At 32.8% G+C, this 13,603-nt stretch overlaps 1 protein-coding gene across 12 annotated transcripts in view; it reads left to right on the forward strand.

Annotated features, from left to right (window-relative positions):
• Nucleotides 1-13,603, forward strand: part of Dmd (dystrophin) — a 2,168,746-nt gene that overhangs the window by 656,330 nt on the left and 1,498,813 nt on the right. For all 12 annotated transcript variants that reach the window (XM_074062730.1, XM_074062731.1, XM_074062740.1 and 9 more), the window contains one exon: nucleotides 12,348-12,536. In XM_074062730.1, coding sequence (XP_073918831.1) covers nucleotides 12,348-12,536 — 189 coding nt within the window. The remainder of the gene's footprint in view (nucleotides 1-12,347; nucleotides 12,537-13,603) is intronic.

Here is a 13,603-nt window from a genome sequence, read left to right on the forward strand (position 1 = left end):
AATACTTAAAATATTTTTCAATGAAATGGGAGTATCTTAGGAAATTATTTTTACTGTACAGAAAATTTCTTGTTAGCTCATATCAAGGTAAATAAAAATGAGTTGTGGATTTTCTTTTTCAAAACATTGTGTATGAAATATGCTGGACATTTTTATATTGACAAGCAGCTATGAGTACACTGTTATTTCTTAGATATTTCCAGAAGCACTTAATCCTTACTTTCAAGGCAAAGGTTCTGCATTAACTATGATTAAAAAAGGAACTGCATTTTAAAAGAAATTCATGTCATGGAGACAACATTTCAAATGGATATTTGGCAGTATTTCATCACAAGTGTATTAGCTATAGAACCTCAAACATCTACAAAACAACTTGAAAAGAGAAAAAGTCCATTCTGTTTAAAAATACTGTGACTGAAATGTTTTGGTAGGACTTTAATCCATGTCATAAATGTAAAGTCAGTAATATGAGTTTAAGACATGAATTTTCTTTGTTTTTCTTTGTTATCCTCACTTGGAACTCTATTTTGTTTACCTAGACATGATTACACTACCTCAGTTTATAATAAATTTTTACATTTGTACATATTTAAATGTTTTCAATATTACCTGTGAGTCCGTAGTGATTCCCCTAGTTCTTAACCCATCTAACATTTGAATCTTTTACTTGAAAATATAAGAAGCCATGTTAGTGCAACAAGAGATACAAACTTATCAAAAAGTTTCATGCTTTTCTTCTGTCCAATGCAATGAGATTTTATGCAATCTTATAAGTTCTCTGAACCTTAGGTCAAAAGATTAAATTATCCATGGGACCTTGAGATTTAAACCTGAAGCCTAGGCATTCCTAAAACTAGTGGATGAAAAAAATTAAAGAGCTTCTTATTGCCTTGAGCTGACTCCTTACATGGACCTTCTGGTCCACCTTTATCAACAGGGCAGAGAACTTTGATTACTTTCCTTGAGGCAGAGGACAAAATTTGCAGCTGATAATGAAATCCACTGGAGTCTTCCTAAGGCTTGATACTATTATCTATTTTCTTACAAATGGTAAAAACTCCTTAAACAGAGAATCTCTTTTGTTGGAGATAATTGGGAGAAAAATAGTACACTGAAAAAGAAAGCAGGTGCAATAAGTAGAGGAGCAGTGAGTATGCTTTCTCTAAATATTACTATAAAGCAAGATGTAATATTGTGATAAGACAAGTGCTAGGAGATTCATTTTTTCATCCACCAGATACCTATTATTTTTACTATATGTCAGATACGGGACAAAATAAACTCTCTACTTTCATGGCACTTACCTTTATTCCTCAACAAGGCTTTTACTGAAGATTATACTGCACCATTGTTTTGGGAACAAGGAAAGGAGACAAAACTATATAAAATAATTTGAGAAATAACCCACAGCATTTATTGATTTAATATTTTTGGAAGGAGAAGGATAATCCAAGTAGTTGGTATAATGCTTAGGGAGAAATTTACCTATTTACAAACAGCATCTTAATTCCAATGAATATTATTACAAGCTTAAATCTAATTGAAATGGCCTCCCTTACCTGTGATCCTTGTAAAAGCCCTCTAAGTTAGTTCTAGCTTATCAATTTTCACATGTATACCAGTAGTATTAAATTAAATAACTTTGCCAGGAACACTCTGACCTGAGTTTGACCTCAAACTCAGAGTCAGATTTGATGCTACCTCAGTACACACTCTGGTTTTATGCATTCTGATGCCTTTGAGTGATTATAACAATCACAGGTGGATATATGGAGAGCAAGACAGTGAGGTTATGTTTTAAAGGATAGCTTAGATTTGCAGTAGAATGGAAAAGTAGTCCACAGTGGCCAATTTGGAGTCGGAGGGGTTAGAGAGAGAAGAGATAATCAATAATGGGATGGTTTTGAGTCTCTGCAGAGGAATTAGATAAACATGGGAAGTAATTAAATGATCAGGAAACTACAGCAGCCAGAGGGTTACAATAGACTTGCCACCTGTGTTTTATAAATAAAGTTTTATTGGAAACCATACATGTTTATTCAGTTACATATTGTCTATGGTTGCTTTTGTGTTACAATCTAAAATGACAAGGCTGAGTGGTTGCAACTGGACTGTAATGGTGTGCAAAAGTAAAGATATTTATTATCCAACCCTTTGCAGAAAAGATTTAAGGACCTTTGGGTTATGTAATGATAGGTATAATGAGATTTTCCCTTGAAAAATGAAGTGATGCTAGAATTAATGGCAGTATAGGTAAGTTTGTATCTTGTAGGGGATTCTATTCTTTTACTTCTATATTTAAAAATAGACTATAGACTTGTAGAATAAATATAACATAGGCAAATTACTGTAAAAGGTGATTTATGAAATAAATCAAGACTTTAAAAATGGTCACATGGAAGTACATAATGATCAGTTTAATTCATATTTCACTGCTGAATAGTTAGTATATGATACAGCAAACTCCATACACTACTGTCATTTTGGAGGGATATTATTTAAGTGTATAATAATTAGTTTTCATGAGATGTATATATGTTCCATTCTGAGATGTTTTCCGTAAGCAAAAGCCATTGGGTAAGGCAGTTTAGTTCTGAACTTTTTTCATTTGAAAATTATCCACCTTTAACCTTAGCTGCTCAGGAGGATGAGATCAGGAGGGTCACAGGCTGGGCAAACAGTTCATGAGACCCCCAACTCCAAAATAACCAGAGAAAAATGAACTAGAGGTGTAGTTCAAGCATTAGAGCACCTGCTTTGAAAGCACAAAGCCTTGAGTTCAAACCCCAGTCCTATCAAAATTACATATCATCCAGCAAATCATATGTATTTGTATACTTATAAATTGGTGATTAAAATAAATAAGACTTATTTTTGCATTAGGCCTAAGACTGAGATAAACAAGTTAGAAATTTGATCTTTCCAGACATTTTAGAACTATCTTATTTTAAAATTACTTTTTAGAGAATCCCTGGTTGTTTAAATTATCAAATTTTATGAATTTCAAGCAAATACTGACATTATTGAAATGCATTAAAAGAATACATAATTATTCCATTTATTTTCATCCTCTGTAATCTATGGATCTCATAATACTCTCTCAGCCTTTCATAATGATAACAAATGAACTAGTGTCCCATTTCTCCTACTGCATATCATATATGTGACTTCTATTTCTTTGTTTTAGAAATAGATACCCTTCAAGGGTAGATGTGAGGATTATATATATGACATAATGCATGCAAAAAAATCACCAAAAGTGGACATTCTCAATACACTAGCTAATAAATTTCTCAGAACATTGTTTTTCATAGGAGTTTGTTTATTAAAATTTTCACTGTAAACTGTGGTAATTTAATAAAACATCAAATCTTTTATGTTGTCAACACCCCAAAAATATAGAAACAAATCTACAATGAAAAAACTTTTAATTGGGATTGAATAAATATTACTATTGCAACCCAGGTAATACAAACACAGTCCAGGGTGGCCTCTGGTATGTCTGAAGAATAAAGAAAAGTTTAGGTTTTATTGGGGAATGAGAAAAGCAACTTAAGGTGTTTTGAAAAAAAGTTCATTGGCACCTTATGGTGTTCTGAGAGAGCTGGTAAGCTCTAAATAGTAAGTGGCTGTAGTTAGTAGGTGAAATTAGCCTTAAAGTCATAGCAGACTATTTCTTTGGTTTGGACTTATTAAACAATATGTGAGGAAAGTGTTCTTGTATAAGTGGTTGCTGTCATTGTGATAGCTCTATTATGCGGCAAATTGTAGATGGCCTTCTTGGCCTTCCCTGGTTCAGTTTTTCATGGTTTGACATAAATGATTCCACTTTGAATCTGACAACTCTTACAATACTATGTTATTAAATTCTATGAAAACTTTTTTGGGTTTAGGACAGTTTGTCATAGCAATGATTACCTCTCCCTCCTTCTTGGTTTCATGAAAAGAGTTCTATCACTTTGTGGATTATAATAGCCAAGAAAATGGGCAAGAAGGGCAAGAAAAGAGGAAATAAAGGGAAAAAAGAATAATGGAACATAAATGAATACTCAGTTATATAGAAAGAAGAATTAGGCAAATTAGAAAAAGAAAATTATAGACATAAATGTGTTACACATGAATATGAATATACATATAGACAAACCACCAAAAGAAATATTGAGTACATGTTTTAAATAATGAATACTTTGCATAATGTTACCCATTTTCAAGATACGCCCATTTGTTAAAACATATTGCATATTAAATCTTAAAGTGGAGGCATAAATATCTTTTAGTGAGAAATTAAAATTAACTACCCAAGACAACTTAATTTAGTGAGTATTCATTAATTATATTTGTGCTGCCTTATGTTAGTCATGGAGACCAAATAGACAAAGGCTAGTGTAATATTTAAAGGTACAGTAGTATCCCCTTAGCCAATGTTTTGCCAGTAGAGGTTTCAGCTATCTACTATCATGAACTGTAGTCTGAAATATCAAATGAAAAATTTCTGAAATAAATATTTCCTAAATTTTAAATTTCATACTTTTGAGTAGCATGAACTATGGCACCATTCTGCTCTATCCCACATGGGATATATGTATATACCATCTGCCCATTAGTCACTAGGTGATCATCTTATTTATCATATTGTCATAGTACCAGGGTACTTGTATTCAAGTAAATATTACATTTTAGCCTAACACTATGTCACAGTGCCTACATCATTTACCACACTTCATCTTATCATGTAGGCATTATATCATCTCATATCACCACAAGATAGGTGAATACAGTACAATAAAGTAGTTAGAGATTGAGACACATACAGACAAATTAAAGAGAGAAACAAAGACAAAGAGAATAACCACATTCACCTAATTTTTAATAATGTATATTGGTATAATTAGTCTATTTTGTTATTTGCTGTTTTTCTTACTGTGTGCATGTAAATAAAGCATCATACATATGTTTATGTAGGAAAAAACATAGCATATACATTCTTTCTGGTACAATCAGTGTTTTAAGGTATCTACTAGACATCTTGGAAGGTATTCCTCATGGGTAAAGGAGAATTTCTATAAATAGGTTAAAAATATAGCAGAGTGAACTTGAACCTTCATTGAGAGTATATTTTATAGAGAGAGGGTATATTATCAGACTGATACATGACCTATGGTAAAAAGTTTATTTTAAAATCACATATTAGTTTTTACAAGTGAATGGTTTTTATGGGAATTTCAACTTTTAGAAATTTGAGAGTAAGTTAGTGTATGAGATGGGCTACAGGTTTTGTGTCAGTAACAAAACAAAATAAGGAATTAATTCAGAAAAATATTTCTCTTTCTCAGTTATTTCTCTTAAACTATCTAGAAGATGTGCAAGGCCTTGTGGGAAAGCTTCCAGGGCCCCAAAGTCCTTATGTTCTTGTTCAGTCATGGTCTAAGATACCCTTTATCCCTATGGCCAAGGGTAGCTCACCATCACCCAGTCTGTATTGGAGCCTTAGAGAAGGAGGATGGAAAAAAAGGTATCCATCTCTTGATCAAGGTTGTATACATCTGATCCCAGTGTTCAATATGTGGTCACATATCACACCTAACTGCAAGGGAAAGGGGAAATTATACTTTATATCTCAGAAAGCCAAAGAGTTTCCTAATCTTTCTACACCTATTTGAGAAGTGGAGTAGGAGAACTATTGAGGACTTATCAGTCTTTGCCATGCTGACTTTTTTTTTCAAGGTATCAAGAATAATACTTTTGGTCGGGTACACTGGCCCATACCTATAATCTGCTACTTGAAAGGCTAAGATTGGGCAGATCAGGTTGAAAGCCAGGGCAAGCAAATAATTCCTGAGATCCCCATCTTCAAAATTACCAGAGCAAAATGGACTGGAGTTGTTGCTCAAGCAGTAGATTTCCTGCTTTGCAAGCACAAAGCTCAGGATTCAAATCCAGTCTTACCAAAATAAAAACCAAAAAAACAGGTTGCATAACCTGTTGTTTAATAGTCTATTGAATACTTATTTTCCAAAAATATGCCCACATACATAGAAATATGAATATAGATGATATGTAGTTTTTTTCATAAACAAAGCATACTAAACAAATTGTGTTTTGACATTTGTGAAGATGCTCACAATATATCTTCGTTAAATTCACCACCACCATCATAGTCTTTTATCCCTCTTCTCCCATTCCTAAAATAGTTTCAACAGGTCTCATTTTTCCATTTTCATATGTGAGTACATAATATTTCCAAACATGTATTTTTCTATTTCCATTTTCCCATCCTAATGTTCTCTGTCATCCTAGTGTGTTGCAGTGAGAAATGATACAATGAATATTAAGTTTTTGGCAAATTGACTGACACTAAGAGCCCAATAAATAATGTCAATAGTTGTTATTGCTATTATTTATCTAGTAGTTGTTGTGATTGTTGTTTTAATACTGCCATAACAACAGGCCATATTTTTTCCAAAATATTCATTAAAGTTTAACTTCGAACTGAGTTTCAGGCACAAGTAATATTACAAATTACCTACTTAATGATATCATTAGATTGAATATCATATACAGTGTTGCATAATGTATTAATTTCTCATAAATTGCCTCTGTAATCATTTTTCATACTTTGAATAATACCCTGGTTTACATATTCTATCTCTGAGAAAACAAAGTGGAATTGTGGCAGGAATATTTCCAGGTACTAATCCTGGTTCCTCTAAACTGCACTGCTGCTATTTTGTAAAAGAACCACTTGTTTATCCCTCTGTAATCCCTTAGTTCTGAAATAATCTTCACTGCGGGATAAAAAGATTATAGAATACACCAAAAAACTTGTCATCCTTGCATTGACTTAGACTCTATAAAAAAGAAGCATGATACATTTAACTGAACTAAGAATGAAACAATTTTCAAATATCCTTGATGTATTTATACATTCAAGAACAAGAAAACTGTTTTTACCTAGGTCAAATCTACTTCAAGGATGACTTTGGGAAAGCTGACAAAATAGGTAGTTTCATCAGTGACAGAAAAACATTTCATTGGTAGATTGTGCCCTCTGGAAATACCTTGCCATTTTTCTAGCAGCTTTGCTAGTTCCTGTATGTATATGTAGCCATATGATGACTTATCTCAGTTTGAATTGCCAAAATCATGCTCCTGAAAATACACACAGCTCATTTAACTCTTTCCTTATAAAATTCATTTGGCATTTCAATGAACATTAGTTCACAAATTCAGACATTACAGAGCATTTCTTGGAATCTAGAATATTCTTAGCATCTTATATTCATGGTCTCATATAATTTTTGCAACAATACTAAGGACATATATTTTTATATTCTTTGTTTTACAGATAGAGAACATGAGACAGAGATTTTAAATAACTTACTGCTAGTAAACTGGGTTTTAAAAAATGTTTACGTGTGGAGCCAAGTCTATAGCTCTATGTTTTATTAGGGTATAATATAAATAATACTAGAAATTTTCATTACTAGAAATTGTCACTAGAAATGAGTTTCCTGAGGTTTTCCTGGACATCGCAGTACTAAAATGGCAGTCATTTGTCTTTTCTAATAGCTTTGCCTTTCCCCTCTTTACTCTTCCTTCTTTATGCCTGATTAATGTCTTCAAGGAATATAAGTGACAATATCTACTACTTTCTCATGCAAAAAAGACGGCAATTAAGCCTCTGAAGTGTGTGGATGATGTTGAATGAATTTTGGTTTCATTGATTTTGGAAAAATGAAAATCATTTCATCCATTCTAATGCTGTGCCTTTCACATAATTATTAGCTGCCCAGTATACTGCAGAGAAACATAATCTACTCTGAAAAAGATTAAAAATTCAAATAGAATTGAAGCATAGGACAAAATTAGTTTCAACTTATGATAATGCTATCTCTATTTATGAAATGGTAGGTCTGTCTTTATTGTGCATGGGTCTTCTATAAAAGACAAAGATCAGGTCCCCTAGAAGACTCGCTTTATTACCATGGCTTATATGAACTGGCTACAAGCTTAGGTTTGATATGCTGAAACTGAAAGTATAACCTTCTTGAAATATCTCTATTTCTAACTCCTCTGGGAAAGCCAATTTAAAAGTATTTTAGTACAAGTGTTCTACTGAAAATACACAAAGGTGGAATTCAAGTAAATTTTTTCCATCTTGAGTTTACATAGTCTGGAATTCTAGACTCATTTCCAGTATTATTTCATGAACTGCATTAAAAGATTTCATTTTGACCCAGAATAAATATTCTGGGTCTCTCTCTCTCTCTCTCTCTCTCTCTCTCTCTATATATATATATATATATATATATACATATATATATGTATATATATGCATATATAAAATGCAAAACTGGAATTGAAAATTTGGAAAAAATATTAATACATAGTATGAATGATAGACTAATATTTTTATTTTGTTTAATTTTAAAATATTCCTGGTCATAACCTATTGAAATATTTTCACAAATCAGTAGTAGGTTGTGAATTAGAATTTGTAAAACAATGGTCTACACAAAAAAAAAATTGCTCGAATCCAGAGGAAAATTTTATCATAATTTCATATATAATTGATTATAAGTATGTATAGTTTAATTTATGGACATAAACAATAATTGAATTATATATAATTCACACAAGCTTGAATTTAGTTTTAAGAATCTGCTTTTCAAATGTTCTTGCTTTATGAACATATGCTGACAAAAAATTTAGATTCATAATTTATGAGTTTTGGATATGTCTATTAAAGGCATTTCTACAGAATTTGCCTTTTAAATTTTTTCTCCAAAAACTTAAGCCTGTATAAACATAAGTAAATCATATAGTGTTTAATGTTTTAATTTAATTTGTACAAAGGTAAAAAATAGTGCTTTGTTACTTGAATAATAGTGCCATTTACAGTTTATCAGTTGGAGAAGATCATTTGATGTAATATTTCTAATGAATTTTTATAACTCTTTTAAATTTTTTCTGATTTTTTTAATAACTTTTAAATAGGTTAAGTTAAGGCTCAGATTACAAACAGATCTGATTTAAAGGTTTTGAGAGCCAGTTTTCTACAATAATTGTCTGTCTCCTGAAATCTAAGCAGTGACATAAGGCAACCTTAAAATAGGTCTTAGGTATATAGGAATATAATATTAATCACAACTATAACATACTTCTTGGCTTCTTACTCAAGCTCAGACATTCTATCAAGTATTTTTTGTATTCTTTAATTCTTGGCATGATTTTATTAGGGAAGTAAGTATTGTTCTTCCCATTTTTACATAGGAGGAAATCAAGACTTATAGTAGGTCTAAAAAGGGTCAAAAGAACTCCGATCAGAGTAAAGATTCAAACACCAACTCTTTGCCTCTAAAGCCCCATGGAATTAAAAGCCACATTCTATTGCACATAATATATCTCCCATCTCCTCTCATCTGTAACCAAGAGAAGGCAGAATGTCCAAGATTAAATTGAACTTTTGTCCCCTGAACACAGGAATGTCTATATAATTTGTGGTTCTCAGGAAAAAATGAAATGCAGAGTCCCTTTTTCTGAGAGTACAAATATGTATATTAAAATTATTAACACATAAAAGTATTACTTGTTCTTCTTCTTGCCTTTCCATGGGTGTTGTTTGTGTGATTTAGCAACATACTGAATAAATGTAATTTAAAATTTAAAATATTAGCATACATTTTGCTAGTCATTTTTGTACAGGCAATTCCTGTTATGAGTAGAAATAGAAGAGTGTTTAACCTAAGCAAAATCATTGTAAAATTTGCATCTCCTAGCTATTATATGCATATGTTTTTCATTCGTACCAGAATGTGGAAAATACAACTAACTTAGCTGTTTTTATCTCACATTTTGATAAGCTCATATTTTACCAATTCTGTTCATCCTCAGCTAACTGAGAAAAGAAGGACTGAAATCAAAAGGAACTGCAGGTTACACTAATTATGTTTTCTGTGTCATCAATTTCAGCATAAGTGGTTGGCTAAATCAGGAAAGTAGCAAAAGTAAGAAAGGGCACGTTAGGATTTCTTGGTTGTTCATGTTTTACTAGAATTGCCTTTTCTCTGCATTTCAAATAAGGTCTGGCTCAAAAGGAATATGATCTTCTGGGGTTGTTAGTGTCCTTGTTTACTCATTTATGGACATAGTAGTCTCACCTGGTACTCTCTTTTAGTATTCTTAAAACTTACATATTTCCAGTTCACCGGAATTCTGTACTCATGGAGCATTGTCAACACTATATGCAAATGGAAAAAATCCACATATTGTACCTTTCTTTTCTCTGCACATTAATACTTCCAGCTCCATTGGACTTTGCTTATGAAACCCAAGTACAAAGAATGTCAAAATGCCAACCGTGGATAAAAGAAGCATGGGTTTCTTCATAGCTCAGAGCTCCATTCTAGTGTATAGGTTGCACAGTAATGAAGATGGTTGCACCTGTGCACATCCCTCAGGCTATAATTTTGTCACTTTTCTTCTTAATGTTAACATCGATATTTATTTAGTATTAATAGTATTTTGAAACAGAGAAAAGGGATACACCATGGAACTTGATCTAATCCCTAAGACCTTCAGAAATTGTCTTGTCTTTGGGGTTCCCATGTGACTAGCCCTATAAGGCACTTAGGTTCTATTTGACATATTAGAGGAGGATGATTTTGACTTATTAGGATTGCCTGTTTTTTCTAGTTCTCTACAAACAGGAAAAGAGTCTATCACTTCATGAAAAGGTCACACCAACAACTGACACTGTGCTTTGTCATCTTAAGGAATGTAACACTTGGGAAAATTGCAATATTAAAGTTTTAAAATTAGAGCATTTATCACAAGAGGACAATTAAGTTGATGCTAGGAGCTCATAGGATTAAGACCCATCATTGAGGAAGACTGGAAATGCAAGACAGTAATAATGGGGGAGAGCCATCAAATGTTGGGTTTTCTCTAGGCAAGGTCATGAAAGTTTTTCCTCTGAAAAACTTCTCATTATTCTCAGTTGCCTTTTGTTTCCTTTGCAAAACCCAATTTGTTGTGATCCCCTGCTTGCTTAAAATATTTGGCGTGCACAAAGGATTCCCCTGCAAATATTTCTCCAGTATTTTTTTGCTCTGCTTAACTCTGTAGTTAGTGTATTATGTCCCTTACTTCAGCAAGAAATCCACTTCATCATGTTCCTTCTCAGGAATTTTGAAGTGCAAAAACCTACCATCAGTTCATGTGATGCCCAAAAAACTTAATGTGGACTTTCTTCTTTATTCAATGTTTTCCCTTGGTAATTGTCTTAAGTTTAAAGGGCAATAAGTTATCCCGAGAGGTCTCTCCTGCTATTTGATGGTACAGGTGGCAAAGAAGTTGAATTTTCCCAACACATGTCAGGTTTAGAGGTAAATGCTGCATCTTGCAAACCTCCCTGTCTCTATTGCTTGACTTCAGGAAGGGACAGTTAGGCTGTGCACAATATTCCAACTACTATAGAGGAATCTTTTGTCACATGATTTTGCCATTTAATCTCCTTTTTCTCTCTTATATACATTTGAGAGTGAAAATAGATTAAGGGTTGGAAGATTGGCTTTTGATAACCTTTTAGCAATTCGTTCATATCTGACCTGAATTTTCCCTTTAGAGTTATAGGTACTTTGGATCCTTTGTTCTTCTTAGCTTTAGGGTTTTGACAGAAATTTAAAGAAAACTGTTTGGAATTTAATTTAATATCCCACTAATTAATTGAGTAGAACATATTTTACATTTTACTTCTGAGCTAATGTCTGACTATTTAAATAGTTGCCTTTTGGAAATAAATGCTTAATTTATACAAGTTATACTGTTGGAAATTGCAGACATGTCTTTAAGGCACTTTTTAAAAAATTTTGTTCCACTCTACCTGCCCACACACATATTTTCTTATGAATACTTTTAATGATCTGTAAAGTTTTGAAATATTCCATTACTTATGCCCTCTCAGGAAGAGGTGCTTTCTTTAAAACCATTGCAAAAGTATGTAAATATAATTTCAATAATGTATATGTAAAGTATTATAAATATGAACTGAAAAGTAGCCTATGGATGAAATTTCATAGCATTTAAAATTGTACATAAAAAGATTTCACTCTTTATACCAATACAGAAAATGTTAATTTGGTGTGGATTACAACTGCCATTTGAGAATTTGTGTTTATTTGTGAGGATGTTAAAATGCAAGCTTGCTATTATATGTGTCTGCTGTTCATGTCTCTGAAAATGCAAGTAGACATTTCTAGCATTTTAAATATTTCATTCAATTTAATGTACTGGAACAGTCTGCAAAGACACTAATTGTATAACACCCAATTTATTTTATTGTTCAGCATTTGGAAGCTCCTGAAGACAAGTCAGTTGGCAGTTCATTGATGGAGACTGAAGTAAACCTGGACAGCTACCAAACAGCTTTAGAAGAAGTACTCTCATGGCTTCTTTCTGCTGAGGACATATTGCAAGCCCAAGGAGAGATTTCGAATGATGTAGAAGAAGTGAAAGAACAATTTCATACTCATGAGGTAAAGTAAAACATTGATTTTCAAAAATAGCTGTTACTACATTTTTAGATTTTTTTATTATCATATTATTATTGTACTGGGGTTACATTGTGACTTCTACAAAGGTTCTTATAATCTATCATTCTTGAATGTACCCCTTCCATCAGTCTCCTTTATCCTTCCCCCCATTCCTGGAATATTTTCAACAAGTCTCACTTTCCATTTTCATACACAAGTTACTTATAATGGAAAGTCTCCCTTTTTTTCTCAATGATTACATAAAAGCCTTTCATTTTGGAAATTTACATTTCATTTTGAAATGGAAACAAATAATGTTTAGGTACTTGGGATGCCAATGGTCAGTATAAGAAGTTCTCCCTTGGAGAACAACCCTCAAAGGTGCTGAGATCTGGTTTGCCAATGATTCCTCCTTCCCCTGTGTTAGGTCCAAACTGAGGCATAATTCCGAGGTACACTCCAGATATGCCACTTATCATACTGAATCACAGACAGAATACCTCGGTGGAGCAGGCTGAGTGACCCTCAGCAGAAGACCTTTCCTGAAATCACCAGCTTACTTAGATTGCTCTCTTTCCTGGTTTTGTTTCTTGATTCTTTGCTCTGTCCCCAGAGGTCTTCCTGGGAGGTATTCCTTAATAAATCATATCTACCAATCCTTTTATCAAAGTCTTCTTTTAGAGAAGATTTCCTAAGATAATAATTTTCCTTAATTCATATTAAAATGGTTTAGTTTGCTGACATAAAATACATTATTTTTTTAAATTTTTTATTTTATTCATATGTGCATACAATGTTTGGGTCATTTCTTCCCCCTTTGCCCAACTCCTTCTCTTACCCCCTCCCCCACTCCCTCCCTTACCCTCTCTCCCACCCCTTCTCTCACCCCCACTTACCCCTCGCTACCTGGCAGAAACTATTTTACCAATATCTCTAATTTTGTTGAAGAGAGAGTATAAGCAATAATAGGAAGGACCAAGGGTTTTTGCTAGTTGAGATAAGAATAGCTATACAGGGAGTTGATTTGCATTGACTTCCTGTGCATGTGTGTTACCTTCTAAGTTAATTAC

Source organism: Castor canadensis, chromosome X (assembly GCF_047511655.1).
Source record: "Castor canadensis chromosome X, mCasCan1.hap1v2, whole genome shotgun sequence".
NCBI classification, from domain to species: domain Eukaryota; kingdom Metazoa; phylum Chordata; class Mammalia; order Rodentia; family Castoridae; genus Castor; species Castor canadensis.